Source organism: Phocoena phocoena, chromosome 7 (assembly GCF_963924675.1).
Source record: "Phocoena phocoena chromosome 7, mPhoPho1.1, whole genome shotgun sequence".
Classification (NCBI taxonomy): Eukaryota; Metazoa; Chordata; class Mammalia; order Artiodactyla; family Phocoenidae; genus Phocoena; species Phocoena phocoena.
This window is the reverse complement of record NC_089225.1, coordinates 3,370,616-3,393,730: the sequence shown is the minus strand read 5'-3', so window position 1 is coordinate 3,393,730 and position 23,115 is coordinate 3,370,616. Positions and strand designations below refer to the sequence as shown.

The 23,115-nt window shown below is 56.1% G+C and overlaps 1 protein-coding gene across 3 annotated transcripts in view; it reads right to left on the bottom strand.

The window, feature by feature from the left end:
- Window positions 1-5,092: 5,092 nt before the first annotated feature.
- The window catches only part of ARHGEF4 (Rho guanine nucleotide exchange factor 4), a 72,530-nt gene continuing 54,507 nt past the window's right edge, over window positions 5,093-23,115 (bottom strand). Inside the window, exons 1-10 of one of the 3 annotated variants that reach the window (XM_065881150.1) lie at window positions 17,737-17,970; window positions 13,717-13,896; window positions 12,601-12,777; window positions 12,349-12,528; window positions 10,769-11,001; window positions 10,355-10,484; window positions 8,524-8,655; window positions 7,520-7,763; window positions 6,784-6,861; window positions 5,093-6,257 (exon numbers count right to left, since the gene is read on the bottom strand). In XM_065881150.1, the coding sequence (XP_065737222.1) occupies window positions 6,106-6,257; window positions 6,784-6,861; window positions 7,520-7,763; window positions 8,524-8,655; window positions 10,355-10,484; window positions 10,769-11,001; window positions 12,349-12,528; window positions 12,601-12,777; window positions 13,717-13,842 (1,452 nt within the window). In that variant the 5' untranslated portion in view covers window positions 13,843-13,896; window positions 17,737-17,970 and the 3' untranslated portion in view covers window positions 5,093-6,105. Of the gene's footprint in view, window positions 6,258-6,783; window positions 6,862-7,519; window positions 7,764-8,523; window positions 8,656-10,354; window positions 10,485-10,768; window positions 11,002-12,348; window positions 12,529-12,600; window positions 12,778-13,716; window positions 13,897-17,736; window positions 17,971-23,115 lie in introns of those variants that run through there. The other 2 variants (XM_065881148.1, XM_065881149.1) reach the window with 2 other exon arrangements.

Sequence of the window (23,115 nt, the reverse complement as noted above, 5' to 3'; positions counted from 1 at the left end):
GAATGCCTCCTTTTCTGAGCAGTGGTGCCAGAGGAGCTGTGTGTGACTGTGTCCATCTTTCTCCCCACCCCCCAGGTTTGTGGATGGAGCTGTGCAGTCACATCATGGAGGTTCCACAGCTGGTGCTGCAGGCCTTGTGCCTCCAACCAGGACTTTCTTCTTAATGCTCTCGACACTTAGCTAAACACTACTACGGCCGACCCAGCAGGTCCTAGCACCCTCAGTCTCCAACTGACTCTGTGGGTTGGTCTTAAAGCAAATCCTGTTTGGTGGGCTGCCAGGCAATTTTTTAGCTAACTGTAATGATAAAAAGGGAGTGTTAATCTGTTCTGAATCATATCTAGTTGAATGCATGTTAAAAAAAACAAACACAAAAACAAAGCTTGCTCAATCTACCTGCAGTGACTGATGCAGAACCATCATATGCAAAATCCAAAGGAATGGAAAAGTATTTTACAACTTGTATCACTAATGCACTGTTGTAATGTATGCAGAGTCTTAACGTTATAAGTGTTAAAGTGAATTTCTTCATAGAGCATCTGAAATCTCTTTGATGATTCTTCAGCCTTTTGGGGTTGACGTGGGTTGCCAGTTGGAAACGTGGACTTCTAGTTTCCACCCATCTGTTCCTTTTGCACGGACTGCACTGGGAGAGAGTTGCAGGGACGGGGAGAGTGTGGGGAGGCCACCGCTGCTTGGGGTGCAGCCAGGTTAATGGCTTTCTCTCCATTTAGGCTTGTGGGGTCAGTGTGATGTGGACGTCCTTAGGGATTACCGTGAATCCAGTTGGGACACAAGGTGGTTTATGTATCAGCAAAGCAATTTTCTCTGCCATCTAAATTTTCATTACAAATCTCTTACAGATAGAGATGATGTTTTCTATATGTTTAATGGAAAAGTCCTATGTAGAGCTAAATTATTTTCCTGGGATGGGAGATATGTGAAAGAGAACCAGCCACACTTGGAGGAGATATTGGCCTCTCCTTTATTTAGCTTAGAAAAATCATTCCTTTCCCCCCTTCCCCCACCCCCCCGGGAAATGTCTGAGTCACCTGAAAACATATGCAGGCATTGTTGTTCTCCCTCTCACAAAGAAGGCAAAGACTTCATTCAGCTGTGTGTTATGAAGAAAGTTGTATATTTAAGAACTTTTAAAAGGGAACAGAACTTTATTGGATATTGATTGTTCCTTGTAGAGAGGCAGGGCTGTGGCTGTGTTTCGGCCCATGCACTTGATGGGGACTTGTCCTCTTGAGACCACCTGGAGGGCGCTCGTGGAGATGGCTGTGGGGAGGTGTGAGGAAAGGGCTGGCGCCTGTTGTCTGTGAGCCCCTTTGGCCATCTCTTCTCGTGGCTGGGGACACTCAGCACAAAGCACGTGTGGACAGCAAAGGGCCAGGCAGCATCAGAACGTGTTTGCCTGCCAGAACTTATCACAGAAAGGATTTTGTGTTTAAAATCTGAATATTGTACATAAGAAACCAAGAGGATTTTTTGCCTAAATGTGCCCAACTTGTATCGATGGGTGTGTGTGTGTGTCTGTCCTCAGATGAAGTCGGAGGGGGTGGGGGGTGAGGGCCGTTCCCGTTCAGCGGTCTGTCAGGGGTGGGGGTGCCCCTGCTCCACCCCGTCGTCGTTTCAAGCGCTGTGGGCCTCAGGTGGGGAGGGCGCCTTTCCCTGAGCAGCTGGTCAGGGCTCCGGCACTGGGGTGGCATTCAGCCCTGGATGGTGAGTGGATACCTGACCCCTGAACCTTTGGTAACCTTATTTTTTATAGTAAGTACTCTTCATAGTTTTCTTTTTCACATTTTATTTTATAAGAGTTTTAGGAATATTTTTGCATGGATCATTGTAAACAGAAGATTTATTTCTAATGTCTGTTAACATAGTGTGTTTACTGATAAGTACTTTAAATTGCTTCAAGAGCACTTAACCCACCTTTGTATGTGTGTATTTGTGTGTGTGTGTGTGTGTATTCTTGTGTGTGTGTGTGTTTGTGAGTAGCAGCCATTTACCCCAGGCACACTCTCCACTTCAACTCTTTGTTGGTAATTCCATCTGTATAGTGGACGGTTTGTAATATCAATATGTTCTAAGGGTTCCAGGGGCTGAACAGAGAAGTTGGTTTCCCCAGTTTAGCCTAATAAGATAGGAGAAAATAAGAGTTTAGGATATGCTTTTTAAACGTCCCAGTGTGCGCACACACAGAAACACACATGCCACTACCTGTAAGGATTGGACTCATTTGAATTCAGGAGGAAGTTATGAGAAATTATATAGGCTGTTTCTTGCAGCTTGCCTGAGACTTGGCACACACAGGGTGAGTGTTTTCACGAGCACTGAATTAAATGGTGTTTTCAAGAGAAAGGAAAGAGTGGGTTTCGTTTTCTCCCCATTTACATCAGCTTTATAAACACTTTCCCCCCTGTAATTTCTTAAAAAATCTTATTTCCCTTTTGTGAAGTTGAGTTGGGAGACTTCATCAGATACTTTTGCATTATGGAATACATCTCTGTGGAAATCTTTTTAATTTTGAAACTATCGGCATCAGCTACCAAATATGGAAGGTAGATCTTGCTAGCAGGTGAGAATCTGGATATAATGAATAGTAACAAAACTATCATATGTTGTAATTTTAGCAGCATTTAGTTCCAGTAAAATTAAGGAATAGAGCTTCTGTTATAAAGTTGCATAATTTGATATCCTAAGCACAATAGTAGAACATTCAGAGAAATTTTGCATTTTTTATATGTGACATTCCTAATTTGAGAGTCTTTCAGCTAAATTACAGTTATTTTAGAAGTTGAGACAGGCAAGTAAAGGAACTAATTCCTATAAACATAGGTATCATCATGGATATATTTTTTTTTTCATGAATATTTTTAAGAAATTTTATTCTTCAGCCTTCCCCTAAGGTTTAGAAGGTATGTTTCTCTGCTTAGGGAAATCTTGTTTGGATCTGGGCCAGGTGACTGAACGTTTCACGATGAGTGATGGTCCTGTCATCCTGCTGCCTTTGAGAACTGAGGCCAGCATCCGGGCCAGGGCCATTCATGGTGACAAGCACAGAAGCGCTTCCAGAATCTTTTACATCTCTTGTGTTCAACCTTTTCTCAGCATTCTTATCGGTTTGGTTATTAAGCCTACCAGTTGTATTATGTGACTGTTTCTTGAGTGCTATGCAAGTGTAGTATTTACAGGAGCCGAATGTGGTTCTGAGCTGTGGGCTAGACAACTGGTCGGTACGCGCCCTGCCCTTCCCAGGCTGGGCATGCAGTGCCTCGCTCCATCTGCTGGCATCGGCACTTCAAACAAGAGGAAACAGATTCTTGGGGCTTGGGATGTACTAATCTCTGGTAGTGCTGTCCTACCAGCAGGTGGAGAAAGGATGGCAGGCACCAGACGCATCAGTATTGGGGCCTGCTTTTTAAGAAGGAAACCCAGACTTCTTCACCTGTCCTTTGTAAACATTTGGAAACAGTATTACTCTGACCAGTTGGGCCACCTTCTCCCTATCTGGCAGCTAACGGCTGGACACGCCCGTTCTTGCCAGCCTGGGCATTGCCCAGACGGGACGCCTGCCTGACTTCCTCTGGCCGTGCAAGGTCAGGCTTAAGGGTGTGGGGCTTGAGGTGGGGGGCAGCTTCTGGTTCTTCTCTTGGTGCTTTCTAAGGACGGGTGTGTCTCTAGAGAGGAGTGGTTGGCATAGGGGAAGGGTGGCCCGCGTGACTCTCCTCTCTAGCACATTTCACATGTTGGTGTGTTTTTTTGTCCTGAGCTGTTTGTTACTCAACCTGAGCTTTCTGAAAGGAGCCTGCAGAGGACACGCTGCAAAGGAGGGTCTGATCTTTTCAGGTAGAAAGTTGCAGAGTTGATCTTACATGTTTCAGAGGATTTGTCTCTTTCCCCACCCTATTCACTTGAACAGAAAACCTCTGGGGTAATCTTATTTGAATCCCCGGGATCAAACATCAAGGGAGACGGAGGAGAGGCTGGCATCTCTGTGCAGGGAGCCTGCAGTGAGCTTCAGGGGATGCTGTGCTCCCAGGATTGGTGTGTTGGAGATGACAAGTGTCTTGGCTTGGCCTCCTGAGCCCTGTTGGAGTCTCCTGTAGGTCCTTGTGCAGACCAGTGGTTGGTAGACTAATTGGGCTGGACCTGAGGCCAGCTCTCATGTGTTCCTGGCGGGGTTACTGTGATGGCCACTCAAGAGAGACCCCAGGGAGCCACTGTTACTGACTAGGAAATTGGTTTTTGTTTTTTTTAAAACGATTTCGGAATACTGTTTTTTTTTTTTTTAGACCGTTCTCATAGTACTTTTTAAAAACTTAAGTCAGCATTGTCTTCCAGTGTTAAAGGCCCCCCTCACCTCTGCATTGAACTTAAGGTGTCAATCAATACAAAGGAGTGGAACACCCATCCTGAGCCAATTCCATTGTGTGTAAATTCGTACTATTTTAATTTTTTACGCAATCTGATGAGTAGATGCGCTCAGATTTAAAATTCTTAAAAGCACGTTTATTGTAACAAGAATTGTTATGTATTAATACTGCAGTTTTCAATAAAGATTGACTTGTGTTGCATATTGTGATTTTCATGATTTTTCCCCATAGGTTTTGTCTCCAGGTGGCTTGGCCTGGATGGAAGGTGTAGCGTCTCTTAAGTTAGGAAGTCCAGGGGTTTCAGGCTCAGCCCCAGTGACCTGGGCAGTGTGTACGTGTATGAAGGTAGCAGGTTGTGGGGAAGGGGAGGGAAGCCACCCTTGTTCCTCCTCTTGTGGTCCTGTGGCCTGGGTCCTCCTGGGAGGAAGACACATCCTTCCCCATTTCACCATGGAGGAAGGTGAGACCCAGAAAGATTACGGACTGCCTGTCCCCCAAACTCACTTCAGCTAAGCAGACTGACTCTGGAAGCAGCCAGGCAGGGAGGTGCTGAGACAGCTCCCAGTTACCCAGAGCCTCTCTGAAGCCTCTGTCCACCAAAGCCCTGGGGGCCTAGCTCATTCCTCTAGTCTTAGGAAAGGCCTTGGGTAGAAACAGATACGTGGCGAGGGGACGAGAAAATGCACAGAAAACAAGGGCCGGCAGCCAGGTTATTTTTCACAAGTTTCTTTATGAAATTAAATGTGGTTTCTGGCTTGGAGAAGGTGTAGTGCAAGAGTGACTGTACATGCTGCTGAATTCCCGTGGGCCACAGGGGCGGCTCCGTGCCCCAAGCCAGGCCCTGGCCACACTCATTGGTGCCCCTCCTCTGTGGGATGTAGGCTTCCTTCCAACCCACATGCCCACCAGCCTCTGGGTGGGTCAGTCCTGGGTGCCGGGCCACAGAATTCAGTCCTTATGGCTTCTCACGCTCACTTAGGGTAAGGCAGTCTTTCCGTGTCACTAACAATTCTTTTTCTCTACCGTTAGAAAAACAAAATCTGAACAAAAAATACTGGAACCAGGTTCTGGAATCACCCCACAGCTACAGGTGGACTGGGCACAAACCCTGACAGAAGTATTCAGCTGACTATGGTTTTCTTTCCACTATAAACAAACACATCACAAGTGAAGAGAGGGTGTCCAGCAGCCAGGAGTGTCTAGAGAGGGGCTGGGAAGCAAAAACGGGTGGGCTCTGGGCCAGATGTTTCTGTGTGCAGAATTCCTGGTTCCCACCCACCAGGGACGCAGGCTGCCTGGTCTACCAGCTGGGGGCCTGCAAGGAGAACAGGAGGGCAGAGGGGCACACAGCCTGGCTCTGCAGGTGGCCGAAGGCAGAGACGTCTCCTGCCCAGAGAAACCAGGGGCAGGAGGGATGATTAGATGTCCCGAGAAGAGGGTCCAAAGCGGCATTCTCACACGTGCTGGCCTGGTGGGTGGTTCTGAGCTGTGGCTCCCGGGAGGCCCCGTACAGGCCGAGAGGGTGGCGGGAGGTTCATGTGCTGGGGGCCTGCCTCTCCAGCCAGCGTCTCCAGCGCCCCAGTAGTGGGGAGGAAACCGGGAATGGGGGCACCTCGCACCTCCCACCTCCAGTCTGCGTAACAGGCAGAGGAAGGCTGGGGAGGAAAAGCTGGAGGCCCGCCGGCAGGGCAGGTCCAGATGGTGCCATCGGCGGGGCATGGGCTCACTTGCGGAAGGGCGCCAGCCGGCTGATGCTATGCCAGAAGGTGGACGGCTTCCGCTTGGGCTCTGCCAGCACCAGGACCTGTTGCTGGGGCAGGCTGGTGGGCAGAGCTGGGTGCTTCTGGCGTGTCAGATAGTAGGGCCGGCTGAGGGCTGGGCAGGGGAAGAGAGCAGGGGTCGGAGGTGTGTTGGGAGCCGGGTGGCACAGGGCAGAGCCTGTGGGGGCAGCGGGCCGTCCCTGGGCTGCCTCCGACACCCACCCTTGCTCCCCTGGGGCTGACCACACCCAAGGGCCTGGGCTGCCCTCCGTGGTCTGCAGGGGGGATAGCCAGGGGGCGTGGGAAGGCGTGAGGCCTGGAGCTGCTCTTGGGGGGGCGTTTAACGTTTCTGTACGAACAGGCTGTTAGTTCCTTGCCACGAGGTGCCTAGGCCGGCTGCCAGGAAGCAGCGCTGCCTGGGGAAGGAAAAGCTGGCACCGGACAGCAGTGTGCTGCTCCCCGGAGCCTGCGGGGCTGGAGAGCAGGAATACCCACCGCGTGCCTAAGCAGGCTTCCCCTCACCGCCAACCTTTGAGAACTCAGACCTGCAAAGGGCAGCGGGCACCTCTGAGGACCCAGGCCCAGCTGACCCTGCTTTGGGCCGGGCTGCCGTGGCTGGAGGTGGACCACCACCTGCTTACCTTTGGGCTTCCCGACAGCCTGCTGCTTGCTGGCGTTCAGCATGGCCTGCTTCCTCTGTAGCTGGGTGATGGAGAAGCCTGAGAAGGGGCCACAAATGAGAGCCACAGCTGCCCTCCCACACCCCCCTCCTCCCCCCGGCCACGGTCCTCTTGTCCTGGCACCAGTGCAGTCTCTGTGCACCTGGCCCTGCCCACGGTACTCGGGGGCTTAGCATCCCGCCCCACCAGCCTGGCTCGGCCGCTCAGGCGGAGGACGTGCTCCGCAGGGGCGCTCTGGTGCACCTCTCGGCGGCCTGCCTCGTTGCCCTGCCCCGTCGCTCACCCTGCCCGGCTCACCGACGTGGCTGGTGCCTACTGTCCTTTCTCGGACCTGTGGAGGCGGCTCCTTTGCCAGATGCAGAACCGACCCGGCGTGATGGCCAGGGGCCCAAGGACAGGAGGAGAATGCCGTGCTCACGTGGGGCAGGGGGAGGCCTCTGGAGGCCGGCGCCCACCTCCCACTCCAACTGAGCAGAGGCTCCCACCCTATGGAGTGTGTGCACGCGTGTGGCGGGGGGAAGTGACCCACGCCTGGGGCCGAAGCCACGACGTGTCCCGCAGCCTCGCCAAACCCCGAGGTTCTGCCCGTGTGAGACCGGCCTCTCACAGTCCCAAGGTCATGCTGGCTCCCCGGCACGGGGGCACGGAGGGCTGGGTGGGCCCTCGCGGTGGGGCCAGGCCAAGCGGGTTCTCGCACCTGTCTCCTGGTCCAGCCGCACCTGGTCCCGCTCCCTGGCGAAGGCCTTGAGCCAGCGCTGCTTCTGCTCGGGCTTCTTGGCACACAGCAGCTGGCTCTCCCCCGAGGGGCCGCAGCGCAGCCGGAAGGCGTTCCTGACGCTCACATGGAGCTCCCCGTCCTTCCCGTCCTCCAGGTCCACCAGCTCCAGGCCATCCAGGTCCAGTCGGCCCTTGTAGTAGAGCACGTCCCGGCGGAGAAGGTCCTGCCAGAGACGCCGTGAGCCCCCCGGCCCGCCTGCTTGCCCGGCCCCGCGGCCTGAACCATCCTCCTGACCGCGTCCGAGGCCCTGCCTCACCTTCTGCCCTGTGACCAGAAGGGCCAGCGGGCTGCAGAAAGTGATCTCGGGAGGGAGAGCGAGCCTGGCTCGGCCCACGACCACATGCTGAACCCATGGCGAAGGAGGCGCTCCTTGAGTTAACATTTACTGGCTGGCCTGGGGGTCTCTGAACACCCCCAGCCTCACGGGGAGGCAGCCATGGAGACAGGCAGCAGGCCAGGGCCCACAGGGCGCAGCAAAGGAGAGCATGAGTCTACCGAGGCCAGGCCAGAGCCAGTGCTCAGGAGGGCTGCCCAGCCACTTGTGCCGTGTTTTCAAAGGGGAGTAGAGGCCAGCAGCAAAGAGGAGGCCTGGAGGCAGCTGCAACAGAGGCTCCCAGGGTTGGGAAGGGGGAGCTGAGGTTTACAGGAAGAGAAGAGCTGGCCTGAGAAGCGAGCAGGGGCTCTTCAGGAAGGAGGGTGTTCTTAACAGCACTGTGTGCGGGGCAGACTCTGAGGGCCACCCTCTGGTCCCTGGGCCACTAGGCTCACTCTGTAGTCAGCCCCCTACCGCGCGCACGCGCGTGTGTGTGTGTGTGTGTATGTGTGTCTCATTTTCTCTGGGCAGCTGCTCCCAGCCCTCGACCTCACTCCCTCCATTCCTGCTCTGAACAGGTCCATCTAGCAGGGAAGAGTGACTCTGGTACCTTCTTACAGTAGATGAGCTGGTGGTCAAAGAGAAAAAACATCCTCTGCTGGCTCTTGGCTTGTGGCTGTGTGACACGAGTCAGCTCCCCCGAGTGGATGAGTTCTGAGCTCCTGACCAGGAGATCTTCTCCCTGGGGAACCCAAGGGGAGCCGTGAGCTGAGTGCTCCCATCCTGGGGCTTAGAGCAAGGCTCTGCTGGGCTCGGTGTCCTGTCTCTACTGCTGGTTCGGTAGGTGGGGTCCTTACTGGCCCTGCCTGCCCACGGCCCCCGTCGGGCCAGGGTCTGCAGCAAGCAGCAGGCCATAGAGGAAGGGGTTGCTCTTGAAGCCCGAGGAAGTGGGGTGGAGTCAGAAGGCGGTTTGGCCTAGGAGTTGGTCATCTCCGTTAAATGAGGCCCCACAGCAGTCATTGGCGTCAGCATTCGCAATGTGGCTAATCCCTATCAAGGTGTCATTTAGGAAAACTATACACCGATTTTTAAGACTTAGTATGAAATCAAGACTGTGACTATTTCACCAATGGTATTTTATATGTTGATTACATGTGGAAATGATATTTTGGATATACTGAGTTAAATGAAACATCATTAAAGTTAGTTTCACCTGTTTTTTTCTTTTTTTTTTTTTTTTTTTTTGGCGGTACGCGGGCCTCTCACTGTTGTGGCCTCTTCCGTTGCGGAGCACAGGCTCCGGACGTGCAGGCTCAGCGGCCACAGCTCACGGGCCCAGCCGCTCCGCGGCATGTGGGACCCTCCTGGACCGGGGCATGAACCTGCATCCCCTGCATCGGCAGGTGGACTCTCAACCACTGCGCCACCAGGGAAGCCCCTTTTTTTCATTTTTAAGATAGATCCTAACACATACAAAATACCCTATGTGGCTCACACGGTACTTTGATCGGACAGTGCGGCTCTAGAGAACAGTTAGACCTGGCTGGAAGTCACTTCCGAGGCCTGTCTTTCAAAAGGGGTTTCGGAGGTTTTCCTCTGGCTCAGTGGTACTTAGTACCTGAATTCCTATCATCAGACTTCACACTTTCAGATGAAGCCCTACTGCACCCGGTTCCTCCAGGAAAATGCAAACCACAGCCAGGCACTGTTGGCAGCCATTCAGTTTGGGATAAGTGAGTCTGTGAGGGTCCTTGGTCAGGGCTGGGCCTCAGAACCAATCATCAGGAAAGCAAAAGCCAGGCACCCAGAACAAAACACAAATCAAACACTCAGCCCCCCTCTCAGGGAGTCTAATTCCGTATTTCTAGGATGGGGCCTAGGAATCTTGTTTTTTCACGGATTTTACGGTTGGTGGGCGGAGTTGGAGAGAACAGGACAGGACCGTCGCCGTTAGTTCAGGCATCCGTGCTGCCTTAGAAGACGAGACTGGCCCACGTGAGGGGATTGTGTATGCCAGGAAAACGGAACCAGGAGGCTCCTCCGACCGGTGGCAGTCTGTCTCTGGTCACACTGTGGCAAGCCTGGCCCCTTCTGTTGGGCGCCCCAGAAGTTAACTCGAACTTGGGGGCCCAGCCTGTCCCCAGAGGCTGGCTGGCTGCACCCTGAGAGGAGCATGTGGCATTTTACACGTGCCCTGAGCTCTTCACCAGGAGGAGGCCAGCAGGCCTGCTCCGGGAGCAGCGCTCAAGGCCTGGGGCTCGGACATGGGCCGGGCTGGCCCTGCAGAGCCCCAGCTCTCCCTCCTGACACTAGCTCCTGTTTGCTGGCTCCTAGGAGCATGGCCCCCTGCTTCAGCACCCTCCTAGGTTTCTCAGGGGCAAGCATGGTTTTAAAGCCAAGGCCAAGCCCCACGGCATTTTCTGGGGGTGTTGGGCCCTCACCTCCCAGTCCTCTATGGAACTCTGCCACTGAGCGATCTTGTCGATGTTTTCAAGTCTCCGTTTCCGTTCATTGATGAGCTGGGCCACATTCTTCATGGCATGTAAGGCAGCTTCCACGTCCTTGAAATCCCTGGGGCGGAACAGAGGTGGAAGAGGGCTCACGAGATCCCTCTGGGGCTGCGCCCTTGGGCCATTTCTCCACCCATCAAGTGCATACCCCCATCTTCTCCATAAAAGAGGCACAGAGCAGAACTTAATATCCTATTCAACTTTATTCAGCCCAGCCCCTCACTGCAAGGACAGCTCACGAAGGCTGGAATTGTTGTACGTTTCGGTCTGTGCTGTCACCCCAGTGCCCGCAGTAGTGCCCAGCACACTAAAAGCCTCAACAGACCTCCCCCAGCACCCTCCTACCTGTGCTGGGGGTGCGTGTACTTGAGCAGCTCAGCCAGCTGCAGAGGGTACTTGCAGATCTTCTGCACAGGTGTCAGCAGGAAGCCGTCCAGGGAGATGTCGATCATCTTCTGCAGCAGCCGGCAGGCCTCGAAGAAGTACACGTACTTGCTGAGCTTGGCGAGGCGCGAGAGCTCCACGCAGGCGTTGGGGTGGTTGTTGCAGTACTCTGAGTAGATCTGGAAATCCGCTTGCTGCGGGCACAGCTGGAGGTGAGGACGGCTGCCTCCTGACCCCACCAGGCCATGGGCAGTGTGGGGGCGGGGGCGGTAGGCAACTCAGGGAGCCCAGGCTCTGTCTACCTACGTCTTTGGGCACAAGCCACGCAGAATCGTGCCCAGGGACGTGAAAGACCCCAGAAAACTCAGGCATGCGCTTGCCCGTCGCCACCTAGCTTTCTCTGCAGGGCCCTCAGCAGATATTTTGACAGTATGCCAGGTTTCTGGGTGAAATCCATGATATTAATAAGGAAGGGATATCACAGCCCAAAAGGAGAGAGAGGGAGATTAAGAGAGACCCCGACGGCTGTGCCTCCCAGGCTGTCTTCCTCCTCAGCCCAGTGTTCTGCTTCTTCCTCACAAAGCGCTGGCCTCACATCTGAACACAGCCGCTGTCAAACTTTACTCAACACCACGTGACAGAGATATATCCACGTCGCATGTGTGTTGTACGGGAGACTCACTGTGCCTGCTTTTGTGTGTAACTTTCATCTACCTGGAGCCAGAGGGAGACCTAGGTCTGACCTAGGACTTCGTGGACTTAGGTGGAAAAGGAGGGTAGCTGGCTGCCTGGCAGGCTGCTGTGATGGTCCCACTGGGTAATGCTGATAGCGTGCCTGTTAGACATGCCCTGTTTCCCATTCCCTTGTCACAACTCTGCCTGATGAATAATACGGGACCCAAATTCCCACACTCACTCAGGTACCCAGACCCACCACCTGCTTCTGAGGTCACCCTCCTCAGCTTTCCTCCTGCCACTGGAGAGGGGTGGAAGGGCCTCCCCAACCCCCCACTGCTAGCAGTCGGAAAGGAGCCCAGGTTGTCCTTGATGGGCTGAGCTAGACATCCTCTGCTCAGCCCCACATGACTGCCACAGGAGAGGGATGAGAACAAGGAGTCCACCTAGCCCAGATGAGTCCAATGAACCTTGGCTAAAATGTCAACTGGCATTTAGAGTGGAAGTAAGAACTAATTCAACCTCAATTCCAGTGTGCTCACTGTGAGAGGAATCCCAGAATTCACTAGGAACAGCCCTTAGGGTGTTCAGCAGGTGGCCCAGCCCACCTCTGTCCCAAGCAGATCCTTTCCAGGGCCAAAGCCTAGGCCTGCCTGCTCCAGGGAGCCTTCTGCGGCTTGGTTTGCCCACCTCACCCCACCCGGACCCCCAGAAGCAGAGAAACTTCTAAAGCAGAGTGGAAGGGTGACAGCGGTCGGGGCCAGGGATGGTGGGGCAGGGCAGAGCCCCCAGCAGAGATGGGGGGTTCAGGGGCTACCGCACAGGGTGAGGGCCTCGGGGGCGGGGTTCCGGGGCGGGCTGCTCACGTGTTCCAGGAAGCAGGCGCCCAGCTCGCTCAGGTGTGGCCGCTCCCGGTTGAACTTCTGCTCCAGCGCCTTCACGAAGGCCTTCTGGCACCGGTAGATGTCCTCGATGTTCCCGAAGATGGTTCGCAGCTGCTCCTCGCTGAACATGTCCACGCGCTTGCGACACTGCCTGAGGTAGCCCTGGGGGCGCGGGCGGTCAGGCTCACCTCCGGGTCCCCTCCACCCCCAGCCCCGCCAGCCCGCGAGCCTCACCTCGCAGATGTCGCGCAGGTGCTTGATGTAGTCCCGCTCGGTGCTGAGGATCTCGTTGATGACGTTGGTCCGCATCTGGTCCTTGCTGCTCTGCGCCTCAGCCCCGCCGTGCCCGGCCCCGCCGTGCCCGGTCCCCGGCGCCGCGTCGTCCGCTGGCTCGTCCTGGTTCACCCGCAGCTGCAGGCAACGCAGCCGGTCAGCATCCCTCGGGACCGCAGGGGCAGGAAGCCGCTCCGTCACCCGCACAGTGCCCGCAGGGACGGGGGACGCCAGGTCCGAAGGCGCCCCGTCCCCCGGCCTCCCCCTTACATTCGGCTCTGCCAGGCATAGTGCTCGGAACCGGGCACATGCTCACTGCAGGGCCTCTGAGCCAGCGCCCGCTCCTACTGAGCCCTCTAGGGGCTGTGAAGGAAGCAGACGGGTGATGTGGCCTTGCCAGCTCTGGGACTGTAACTAGGAAAGGCTTCGGTGCAGAGAGCGCTGTTCCTCCGGGAGGTCTGGGGCAGGAGAAGCACTCCCCTCCCCACAGCCCTCTGCCTGGTTCGGAGCCTGCGCCTGGATTCCTTCCCTGGAGACCAAAGGCTGCCTTAGGTCTGGGTTCGCTCCCGTGATCTCTTGGGTTAAAGACTTAGCTTGTTCCTGCCTCAGTTTCCTCAGGCGTAGCGATGGCTCCCAGATCCCAGGACTGTTGTGAAAGTTAGAACTGAGACGCCCCGCGCAGATGGTCTGCACAGCGCTTTGCAGATGCCTGGGAAGCCCAGCTGGCTGTGGCGGCTGTACTCTAACACACAGACACCCCCCCCCCCCCGGCCCCCGCGCCCGGAGGGGACCACTTTTCTGACTCGTTCTTCACTGGCCGCTGAGGACTCCTGGAGGGAGGGGCAGGGGCAGGGTTGGAGTTGGTGGTGGCGCAGGAGGAAGGCTGTGTCTCGATTCCCAGGCTGGGCTTCCCGACACCCACCCGCCCACCCAGCCCCCAGCCTGCAGTCCCAGCGCAGCTATGAGTGGGAGGTCCACACACAGCACCCCAGACCCCAGAGCAGTTTCAGGCTTGCACTGCTGAGCAGAGCCAGCTGCCTCTTTACGGGGCTAGGAGAAGCTCGGGCCAGTGCGTACCCGCACAAAGCTTGCTGGAAACCAGCCCTCGCCGTCAGCGACCCGGCCCCACCACCACTCTCTGTTGGTGGCATCCATTACTTCGATGACGTCCCCGGCGTTGAAGCCCAGTTCCTGGTCATCCATGGTGACATGGTCCCAGAGCGCTTCAGCACAGACCACACTGCCATCGCTGATGAGCTGTGGAGAGAACCAGGGAGGGCAGGTCACGGGGGTGAGGGTATTCCTGCCCTCTGTCCCCCACCCCTGGGAAGGGGGGATCCTGACTCGTGGTACAGAGGGGCAGACGGAGGCTCCCTCTGAGCCAGCCGCTCTTCGGGAGGCAGGGCTGTGCCCAGGGCATGTCTAGACTGGCGGTGAACTTGATCCTTGATTGCTAGAATCCTGGGGAGCCACAGAATCTGAGGGCGAGCATGCTGCCCCCTCCTGCACACAGGGCACACACCTTCCTCCCGTCCCCCCGGGCCGTGATTAAACTATTGCCTCTCAGCTTCCCGTGTCTCTGCTCTGCTCCGTGATGCTGGCCTGGGGCACTGCCGGCTGCATCTCTGCTTGTGCCGGCCGTCCCCTGTGGCATCAGAGGGGACCTGAGAACTGGAGAGGGAGGGGGCTTGTTCCTTCCTAGTGGCTTCTTGTGGACCTGCAGTCTACCACCTGATTAGCAGCAAACACCGCTTCCCCAGGTCTGCTGGTGCCCAGCCACTGCAGTAGCTGGATCCGGTCTGCAGTGTTTTTTGAACGCCTGCAGAGCCAGTCTCGGCCCCCTCGGCACCAGCTGAGCAGCCCCCCTCCTCAGAGTTCTAGGCCTCCAGCTCACAGAATTCTCAGTTTTAATTATTCCAGTCTATTTCCTTCATTCCTTCACAGAAACCTCAGGGCTGTTCCTGAGCACTTCATGACTGAGTCACCCACTTTATACCTGGCTGACAATTCTCTATATTAATTTCTCTCTCCGGAAATGACTGGCGTGGTTCCTCCCTCCCGCATGATCAGAAATCGCATTAGGAGGGACGCTCCCCTCCCAGGCAGCCCCTGTGCTCAGAGCTCCGTTTTGCACTGGGCTGACTCCTCCCTGCTCATGTAATGTGGGCTGAGTGTCTACTCCGTGAATGACGAGTGGCTCCGTGAGCTTCGGGCAGCCCGCCTCCTGAGCAGTGGGCTGGGGGCTGCCCAGGAGGTGAGGTTTGTGCCCCTCTCTACTGGGACCAGGTGTTGGCTCTGACTGTCACAGACCTGAGCTGGCTCTTTGGCTACGCAGTCAAGGCCTTGGGGCATCACCAGGCACGGCCTCTGTGCTGTTTCCTCCTCTGAGCTGCTGCCCGGCGGGGGCTCACTTGTCTCCACGGCACCCCAAAGGGACAGGGTGAGAAGCAGGGGGTGCTTGGGTACTGGAGTGCACTCAGGCTGGGCCCTTCCTCCAGGGTAGGGCCTGAGAAAGCACGTTCACAAACCACCATGAGGTTCTTCATGTATTCTTGGGTTTAAACCTGCTCCAAACCCCAGTGAAACCACCCTTCAGAATAATCCACAGCTTATGTGTACACCCATCCTCACAGCAGCAGCTGTTCAAGGGCTGCAGATTCCCGTGGCCCACCCAGGGACCCTGGGCAGACAGCACTGGGCTAATCCTGGGGGCTGCAGGCCTCCTCAAGAAACCACTACTCATCCCAGCTAAGAAGACCTACTACAGGCTTGTCCTCTTCTGCAGGGAGAAACCTCCGGGCTGCAGTGCGGCCAGGATGAGACCAGAGGATTCAGCGAGGCCACGTGAGCAGAGCTGGCCAGCTGCAGCCCGGGAGCAGGCATCAGGCTGGGCGGCCCACAGCCGGCACACGGGCACAAGCGGGCTGCCATCCAGCCCTCAGAGGATCTGGCCCTAGACCAAGAGGAAGCAGAGTGGCTCAAAGGTGGTGCAGTTGAGCCAATGAGGACGTGGCTGCAGGTGAACATTCCCGTACGGGGCCAGTGACCAAGGGTGACTTGGCCCATCAGGATGGAGACTATTTGGGAAGGTTTGTACGTTCTGAGTGATGAGTTACGGAGACTGGGGAGGGTTCACCCCTGGAGCTGCTTTCGTAACCTGAGGTTTGAATCTGGCAGGGAACAAAACTTCTGGTTCATTAAGCTTTGTAGTTTTGATCCTGGGGAAGTGGGTGTTCTGAGACTCCCTGTTCCGGCACGCACCTGCCAGTGCACATTCACAGGCTGGCTAATGGGGTGCTACACTCTGATCTCTTGAGAACAATCTGCTAGATTGCAGGCGGATGCCGTCCATCCTCAGGTCACACGAGCTGCATGCGCTAGTCTCCAGGACAGCATGGAGGTAGTCCCCACTGCTAGAGCCCAGGCAGGGAGGGAGCACTGCAGACACACCCCACACAGCCCAGCTTCTGACCAGTTCCCTTCCCAGGTTAGTCCCACATGATATCAATCAGGTCAGGCATCTCCCCCTGTCCTCCACCTTCCCTCCAATGAGCCCTGAGCAAAATCCCCGCTTGCATGGCCCAGTGCCTCCTGCCTGCCCCCGCTTTATTCCGCCAGCCTTTGCGGAGAGGTGCGGGTCCTCCGCAGGTGGTCTCCTGCTCAGCTTTGGGAAGGGCTCCAGGTGTGGGGCAAAGAGGCAGGCTTCCCAGAGAGACCAGGATTCCTTACGCCTTTATGGACAAGCCCCCATACCCATCCTGACCCGTCACCTAGAAGCCCTTGATGGCAGGGGGTAGGGTAGGGTGACCTTTGTCACTTCCTTGTCCCAGCGACTTGCTGGGCACAGGGGACTTGATAGACACACAGCCATGAGCAACTCCCCTGATATCCCTGTGCCTCGGTCCCCATCAGAACCCAGAGTAACAGTGTGCTCTACCTGGGTCACCAGTCTCCCGTGTAGATCCACAAAGAGGAGGTGCTCAGACAAGGTACAGCTATGACATTAACCATTTATGTGACGTCACTAAGACAAGATGTAGCTCCAAGAGGTCAGAGACACATTCTACTTTCAGGACAGCCTGGAGGCTGCCAGGGCCAGTGCTGGGTGGGCTTCTGGACAGAGGCCCTTCCTGGCACTCTGTCTGAGGTGCAGCTGCACTGAAGCCAAAACTCAGGCTGGGCAGGCCCAGGGGCGAGGGTTCCGGGCTCCCTCCTGGCCTGGCAGTGGGGAGCATACGCTGGCTCTGAGGTATGGGGTGTTTAAAACTGTGGAGGCAGGTGGGGGATTGTCCCGGACGGCGGGGGGCAATTTCAGGACGAAGACAAGCCAGGGACAGGGTGCTGGATCCCCTTTTGTGCCTCTGAGAGTTTGACAGGGCTGGGAAAGCCAGGCTCTGCCTCAAAGCGCCCCCTGATGACCACCCATCACCCTCCCCACCCTGCCCCACCTCCCAGCTGTCTCACACATGCACGCTGGTGGAGGAGTCCACGCCTACAGTCTGGGAATGCAACGCAGATCCCATGGGCCCCCGCGCACGCAGCCCAGGGGTGCCCACCTGCAAGGGGCAGGGTGGGGGGCGGCCTGCCTGCAGTGGGGGGGACGCTGACTGAGACCACTTATCTAACACCTAAAGTGGGAAAAGCAACTGCAGGCAACATAAGCAGAGGAGCCCACTCAACCTCAGACATCTCTCAACCCGCACAGAAAGGCATGTCCAGATCCGCTCACACGGTGGTCACATGTGCAAGGTTCCCTGACAACCAGACAGCTGCGGCCACAGCGGCATCTGCACCCTCAGTGAGACACACACACACACACACACACACACACACACACACACACACGAGACAGACATTAAGGACCCCATGGCACATGTGTCACCGCGCCCCTAAGTCACCCAGCCGGCCGTGCCCCGGGGGACGCGCACACAGACGGGCCCCAGCGCACGGGTTTGAGGTATAGGCCTCCCCTCGTGGGGCGGTGCAGGGCTCTCAGGGCCCCGCCTCGGGCAGCTGGGGGCTGGGGCGGCCACAGCCGGAGCCGGGCGGCAGGAAAGACGCGCAGCGGTGGAGGGGGCCCACGCCGGCGCCACTCACCCCGGCGGTCAGCGGAAGGCCAGCAGGAATATCAGCACGACATTGATGAGCACGAGCAGCGCCAGCACGGCGAAGACCACCACGCGCTGGGCGCCGGGGGGCAGGTTGCAGCGCAGGAGGGCGCGCAGGACGCTCCCAGGCGGCGCTGGGCGGTGCCGGGACTGCGGGGCCCTGGCCATGGCGCCCAGCCTCCCGGCTCCGCGCGCCCAGGGATCCCGCCGCGACAGGGCGGCCGCGGGGTTGCCGGAGCGCCCAGAGCGGGGGCGGAGCCGCCGCGCTCCCCGGGCCCGGGCTTCTCCCTCGCCGCGCGCGCCGCGTCCCCCAAGACCCGGCCCAGCGACCCGGCCGCCGGCAGGGGCGGGGCTGGGGGCGGGGCCGGGCTGGGCGGCTCCCGCGTGCGCCGCGTTCGGCCCGGGGCGCCTCCACCCGAGGGGTCTCCGCGGTCCCGGCTCCGCGCGGGCCGGGCGCATAGATGACCACGGTGGCGCTTGGGGTGCCGGGGGCCAGGGGTTCCGAGTCCTAACACCAAGGGCTGCCCTTGGCCCCGACAGCACAGATGAGTAAATGCGGCTCCGAAAGGTCGATTTGCTCTGTCATAAACTCGTCCAGGAGTTTGAACTCTGGACAGACGGGCGGATCCGCGCTGAGATGCTCCAGAAAGGCCCTGACTCAGGACCTCTCCTACTGACCTTGCCCATCAGAGCGGCATTTTGTTCCTATGGGAAAGCAGCTGGCTTCTTCAGCCGCTAACCCTCCCTCCCCAGTTTCACTGAGGTATGATTGACAGAAATTGTATATATTTAAGGCGTACGACTTGATATACACTGTAAAATGACCACCACAATCAAGCCACTGTGGTGGCTGGATTACCATTTCCATCTCACAGAGTTACCATTTTGTCTGTGTGGTGAGAACACTTTAAGAACTAACCACTCAGCAAATTGTAAGTACAATACAGGACTGTTAACAATACTCACCATCCTGTACATGAGATTCCCCAGAACTTATTCATCTTGCGTAATTAAAACTTTGTACTCTTTGACCAACATCTTCCCACTTCTCTCTCCCCCAACCCCTGGCAGCCACTCTACTCTCAGATTCTGTGAGTTTGACTTTTAGATTACACATATAAGTGCAATCATGCAGTCTTTGTCTTTCTGTGTCACTTAGCGTAATGTCCTCTAGGTTCATCCACCTTGTTGCAAAGGGCAGGATTTCCTTCTTTTTTAAGGCTGAATAATATATATACCACATTTTCCTTCATCCATTCATCCGCTGACGGACACTTAGGTGTTTCCATATCTTGACTATTGTGAATAATGCTGCAGTGAACATGGGAGTGCAAATATCTCTTCAAGATCCTGATTTCATTTCCTTTGGATATACATCCAGAAATGGGCAACGGTGTGTAAGGGTTTCTTTTCCCACATCCTCAAGAGCACTTATCTTTTGTCTTTTTAATAATAGCCATTGTAAGGTGTGAGGTAATGTCTCATTATGGTTTTGGTTTGCCTTTCCCTGATATTTGAATGTCCAGTAACGTTGGGCATTTTCTTTTAAGAGATGTCTATTCAGGTCTCTTTGCCTATTTTTTAATTGGGTTATTACTATTATTATTTCTGGTTTGTTTTTTGGGTTCTTTTTTTTTTTTTTTCTATTGAGTTGTGAGTGCCTTAGAGATTTTGGATATTAACGCTTTATGAGATATATGGTTTGCAAATATATTTTCCCACCCCATAGGTTGCCTTTTCACTCTGTTGATAGTTTCTTTTACTGTGCAAAGCTTTTTAGTTTGATGCAATCCCACTTGTCTATTTTTGCTTTTGCTGCCTGTGCTTTTCAAATGTGTCATATACAAAAATCATGGCCCAGAACAATGCCGAGAAGCTTTTTCCCGTTTTCTTCTAGTAGGTTAATGGTTTCAGGTCTTATATTTGAGTCTTTAATCCCATTTTGAGTTGATTTTTGAGGGTCCGATTTCATTCTTTTGCACGTGTTTCAGCAGCTTTTGAAAAAAACCCTATGTCAGGTACCCGGTGGTTTCTACTGCCACCCAGACAGAGCTTGCAACCTTAACCTTGCAGGGCTCAGAGCTCATGTGCAAGCCTGTCATTCCATCCACAGTGAGGAGCTCTGTCACAGTCACCGAGCCCCTCTGATGGGTCAGGAGGCAGCAGCTGAGGGGGCCGAGGAGACTGAAAAACAGCTCAGAAGTGGGCAGAGGTTTCCAGGCTCCATGCTCAGCTCTGAGGCTCCTGGGGCAGGAGAAGCCCATGGAGGGGTTACGTGCAGAGGCTGGGTGTTCCCTTGTGGGTAGCAGCTGTATGTTCGGGTTCCCTGTGTGTGTGCCAGCTCTACATGCATGTGAGTGAGTAGGGACGATGGTACCTGTGGACGTCACCATCCTGCTGAAGAGTGCAAGGGGACGCCGGGATGTATGTGCGCAGGTGGGTACCTGTGTGTGTGGCAGAGGAGGGCTGGGATGTGTCCAGAGAGGCTGTCTGCCCCCCTCAGATCCAACTGGGCCTATCTGTCTAGTTGGGGGAAAGAGTCTTCTTTTCCTGCCCAGTTCTTCAAATAACTGGCTCAAGATTTTCTCCCTTCAAGCTCTCACAAAGATTGTGGGGACTCCCTATTGCCCCAAATCCCAGCACTGGTAAGACTGTGTGACGCCTCTGGTGGGGTTGGACCCCTGACTTGAGTCATTGTGCCCCTGTGGTTGCAGAGCCATCGGACACCCAGGAAGGAGGGCACGGTGGGCTGTGTGACCTCAGGCCACCCGTCAGGGCGGTTCCAGGAAGCCACTGGTCAGCGCAGCACTGAGCGCTGTGGGTCTACAGGACCTTCCTGCTGCTGCCTGGCCTCGGGGGCGAGCTTCAGGACTTCAGCCACGGCTCAGCTCTGGGATGACGCTTGTGTCCCCTGGGCAGCTGAGCAGCCTGGGAGACATGAAGTGGCAGAAGAACCTTGAACCTGGGCCGGGATGGAGGACTGAGAGGTGGCTTCTGCCCCACCCCGGCGCACCCAGCCTTCAGATCCCGGTGATCTGGGTGTACGGCAGGGAAGATAGTAGCAACAGAATTTGTGTGTGTGTTTCATGACCAAAAACAAAGCCAAAAGAGCTTGAAAACAAAGGCGTAGGCCCTTGAAAGATTCAGGCTGAAAGGATCCAAGCCAGGGAGGAGTAGAAGAGGCAGCAGGGCCTGGCCCGCCAGGCTAGCTGGGTGAGTGTGTAGGTCTGGGAGGGGCAGGACTGCTGTGGAGGGGGGTGACCTAGGTGTCCGGGACAGGGCTTCAGGAGGGTGAGGGAAGAGGAAGGCTGCTCTGGGCTGCTGGCCACGGGCACTTGCAGGCCTGGCGCTGGGGCCTTGAGTTGCTCCTGCCCCGTCTCTCGGAGACCTACGTCCGTTTTTCACCCAGCTCAGGGCGCGCGTGAGGGGTCTGGAGCCCTGACCAGTACTGGCCTCCTCCCTGGGGCTGGGGAGGGGGTGCAAGAGCTAAGTCAGGTGTGGGGACAGATAGCCAGGGTCACAGGCACCAGGGAAGGCAGAAACTCCTGGATGGAGGGACAGACCGCCTCCAGGAAGGGGTGGTCACAAGCCAGCCTCGCATCCTGCGATGTTCTCTAAATGCTCCACCAGGAAGTGCTGGGAGTAGGTGGATGGCCAGACTGTCTTCTCTCCTTGGTGACCCCACGGCCTGGGGGGCCGGGCCAGTCCAGCTTCCCACCTGCTGTGCTGGCCAAGTTACCGGCAAAGCTCTTTTTACGCTTTCAGCCCCAGGTTGGAGGACAAGCTTTATGTCTGTCTGCCCTCTAGTCTGGGTGTCATCTTCTCTCCGCAGCATGATCCAGGAGCTGCCCTCAGCGCCCCCTTGCCCTCCTGGAGCAGGTCTACACACAGGTGTTTGGAGGGGAGCTGGACATTCGAAGGCCCTCAGCTCCGTACAGGAAGTGGGCAGAGCTGAGGGGAAGCCCAGCTCCACACGCGTGCCGTCCTCCAGCACAGCTTGGCCTGGCCCGGAGGGGAGACTGCAATCTGCAGGGCGGTGGCTGAGCACCAGGAGACCCCAGGCCTCCTGGCTGGGGGCCGGTCCCATCTCACAACTTTGGGTGGGGAGGTTAAAAAGAAACAAGAACAATGTCTTCCAAAGACACTGCCTACTTTCAGCCCTTAACTCTTCAGAAAAAAAATCCCTGGGCTAAGAATGTCCTCAGGCCTGACCTCAGGGGTGACGCCAGCTCAGCAGAGCATGGCCGGAGCTGTGGGAGGCAGGGAGAGGGTGGGAGGGGGGTGAGGAATTGGGCAGACAGGCCCAGGCCTGGGCCCGGGTCACGGGCATCTGGCGGGGACAATACTGAAAGGAGAGGGGACACTTCTGGGCCCTGACGTTAACTCATGCTGCAGGAACTGGACAGTCACAAGGCACGAGGCACAAGTTAGGGGCAAGGGATACAGGATGAACAAGACATCTCCTTCCATTGGGGCACATGCAGACGAGGCCAGGTGCCCACACACAGACGTGCAGTGCCTGCCGTCACCCTGGCGGTCAGCTCCCGGAAGGCAGGATGATGTCCTCTGCACAGCTCTGTCCCAGACCTGAGACACTGCCTGACACACACTAAGCACTCAGTAAATGTGGGTCACATGCATGCAACACACACGTGCACACCTCACACTCAGATCTTCACGTGGTCACACACACACGCTCCTCATGTACCCAGGACACAAAAGGGCTTCGCTGCCCGCCCTGCATCGCCTGCTCTTCAGGCCAGCTGGTTTCGGTTGCCTCCTGCTTAGGAAATTGAAGAGCGATCCCTCCTTAGGTCACCAGGAACTAGACAGTGTCCCAATTTAGAACATGACACCAATGTATTCTTAGAAAATACAAGTGTACGTGTGAGTTTAGAGCAAGCCAGATGCTATTTAGTGTGGACTTCTGACACGTGTTGCTTCTATTATCTCCAAGCCTGAAACCCACACTGACCACCAGTAAGCCTTCTTGCCTCACACGCAAGAGCTGTGCGTGCCAGAGGGGCCGGGGATGCAGAGCAGGACGTGCTGATCTCGCAAGGCTGGGGGAACCAGCCTGTCATCGGAGAATCACCTCTTATGTCTCTTTGGAGTTCCTGATAAGGTGAATCTATTTAATGCTGCCCAGGAATCATAACGAATACAGCCTTTCCCGGGTACCCAGTACACCCGGGCACGGTGACTCTCCTACATGCCAGTGGGGCCCAGGGGCCTCATTCACCCCACAGAGAGGAAACAGAGGCCGGAGACGGGAATGACCTGCCGCAGGTCCTCCACTAGCCAGCAGCCCAGCCCCTGCCCCATGTCAGCCTTGTATCACTGGAGGGGCTCTGCTACCTGGCCCGGC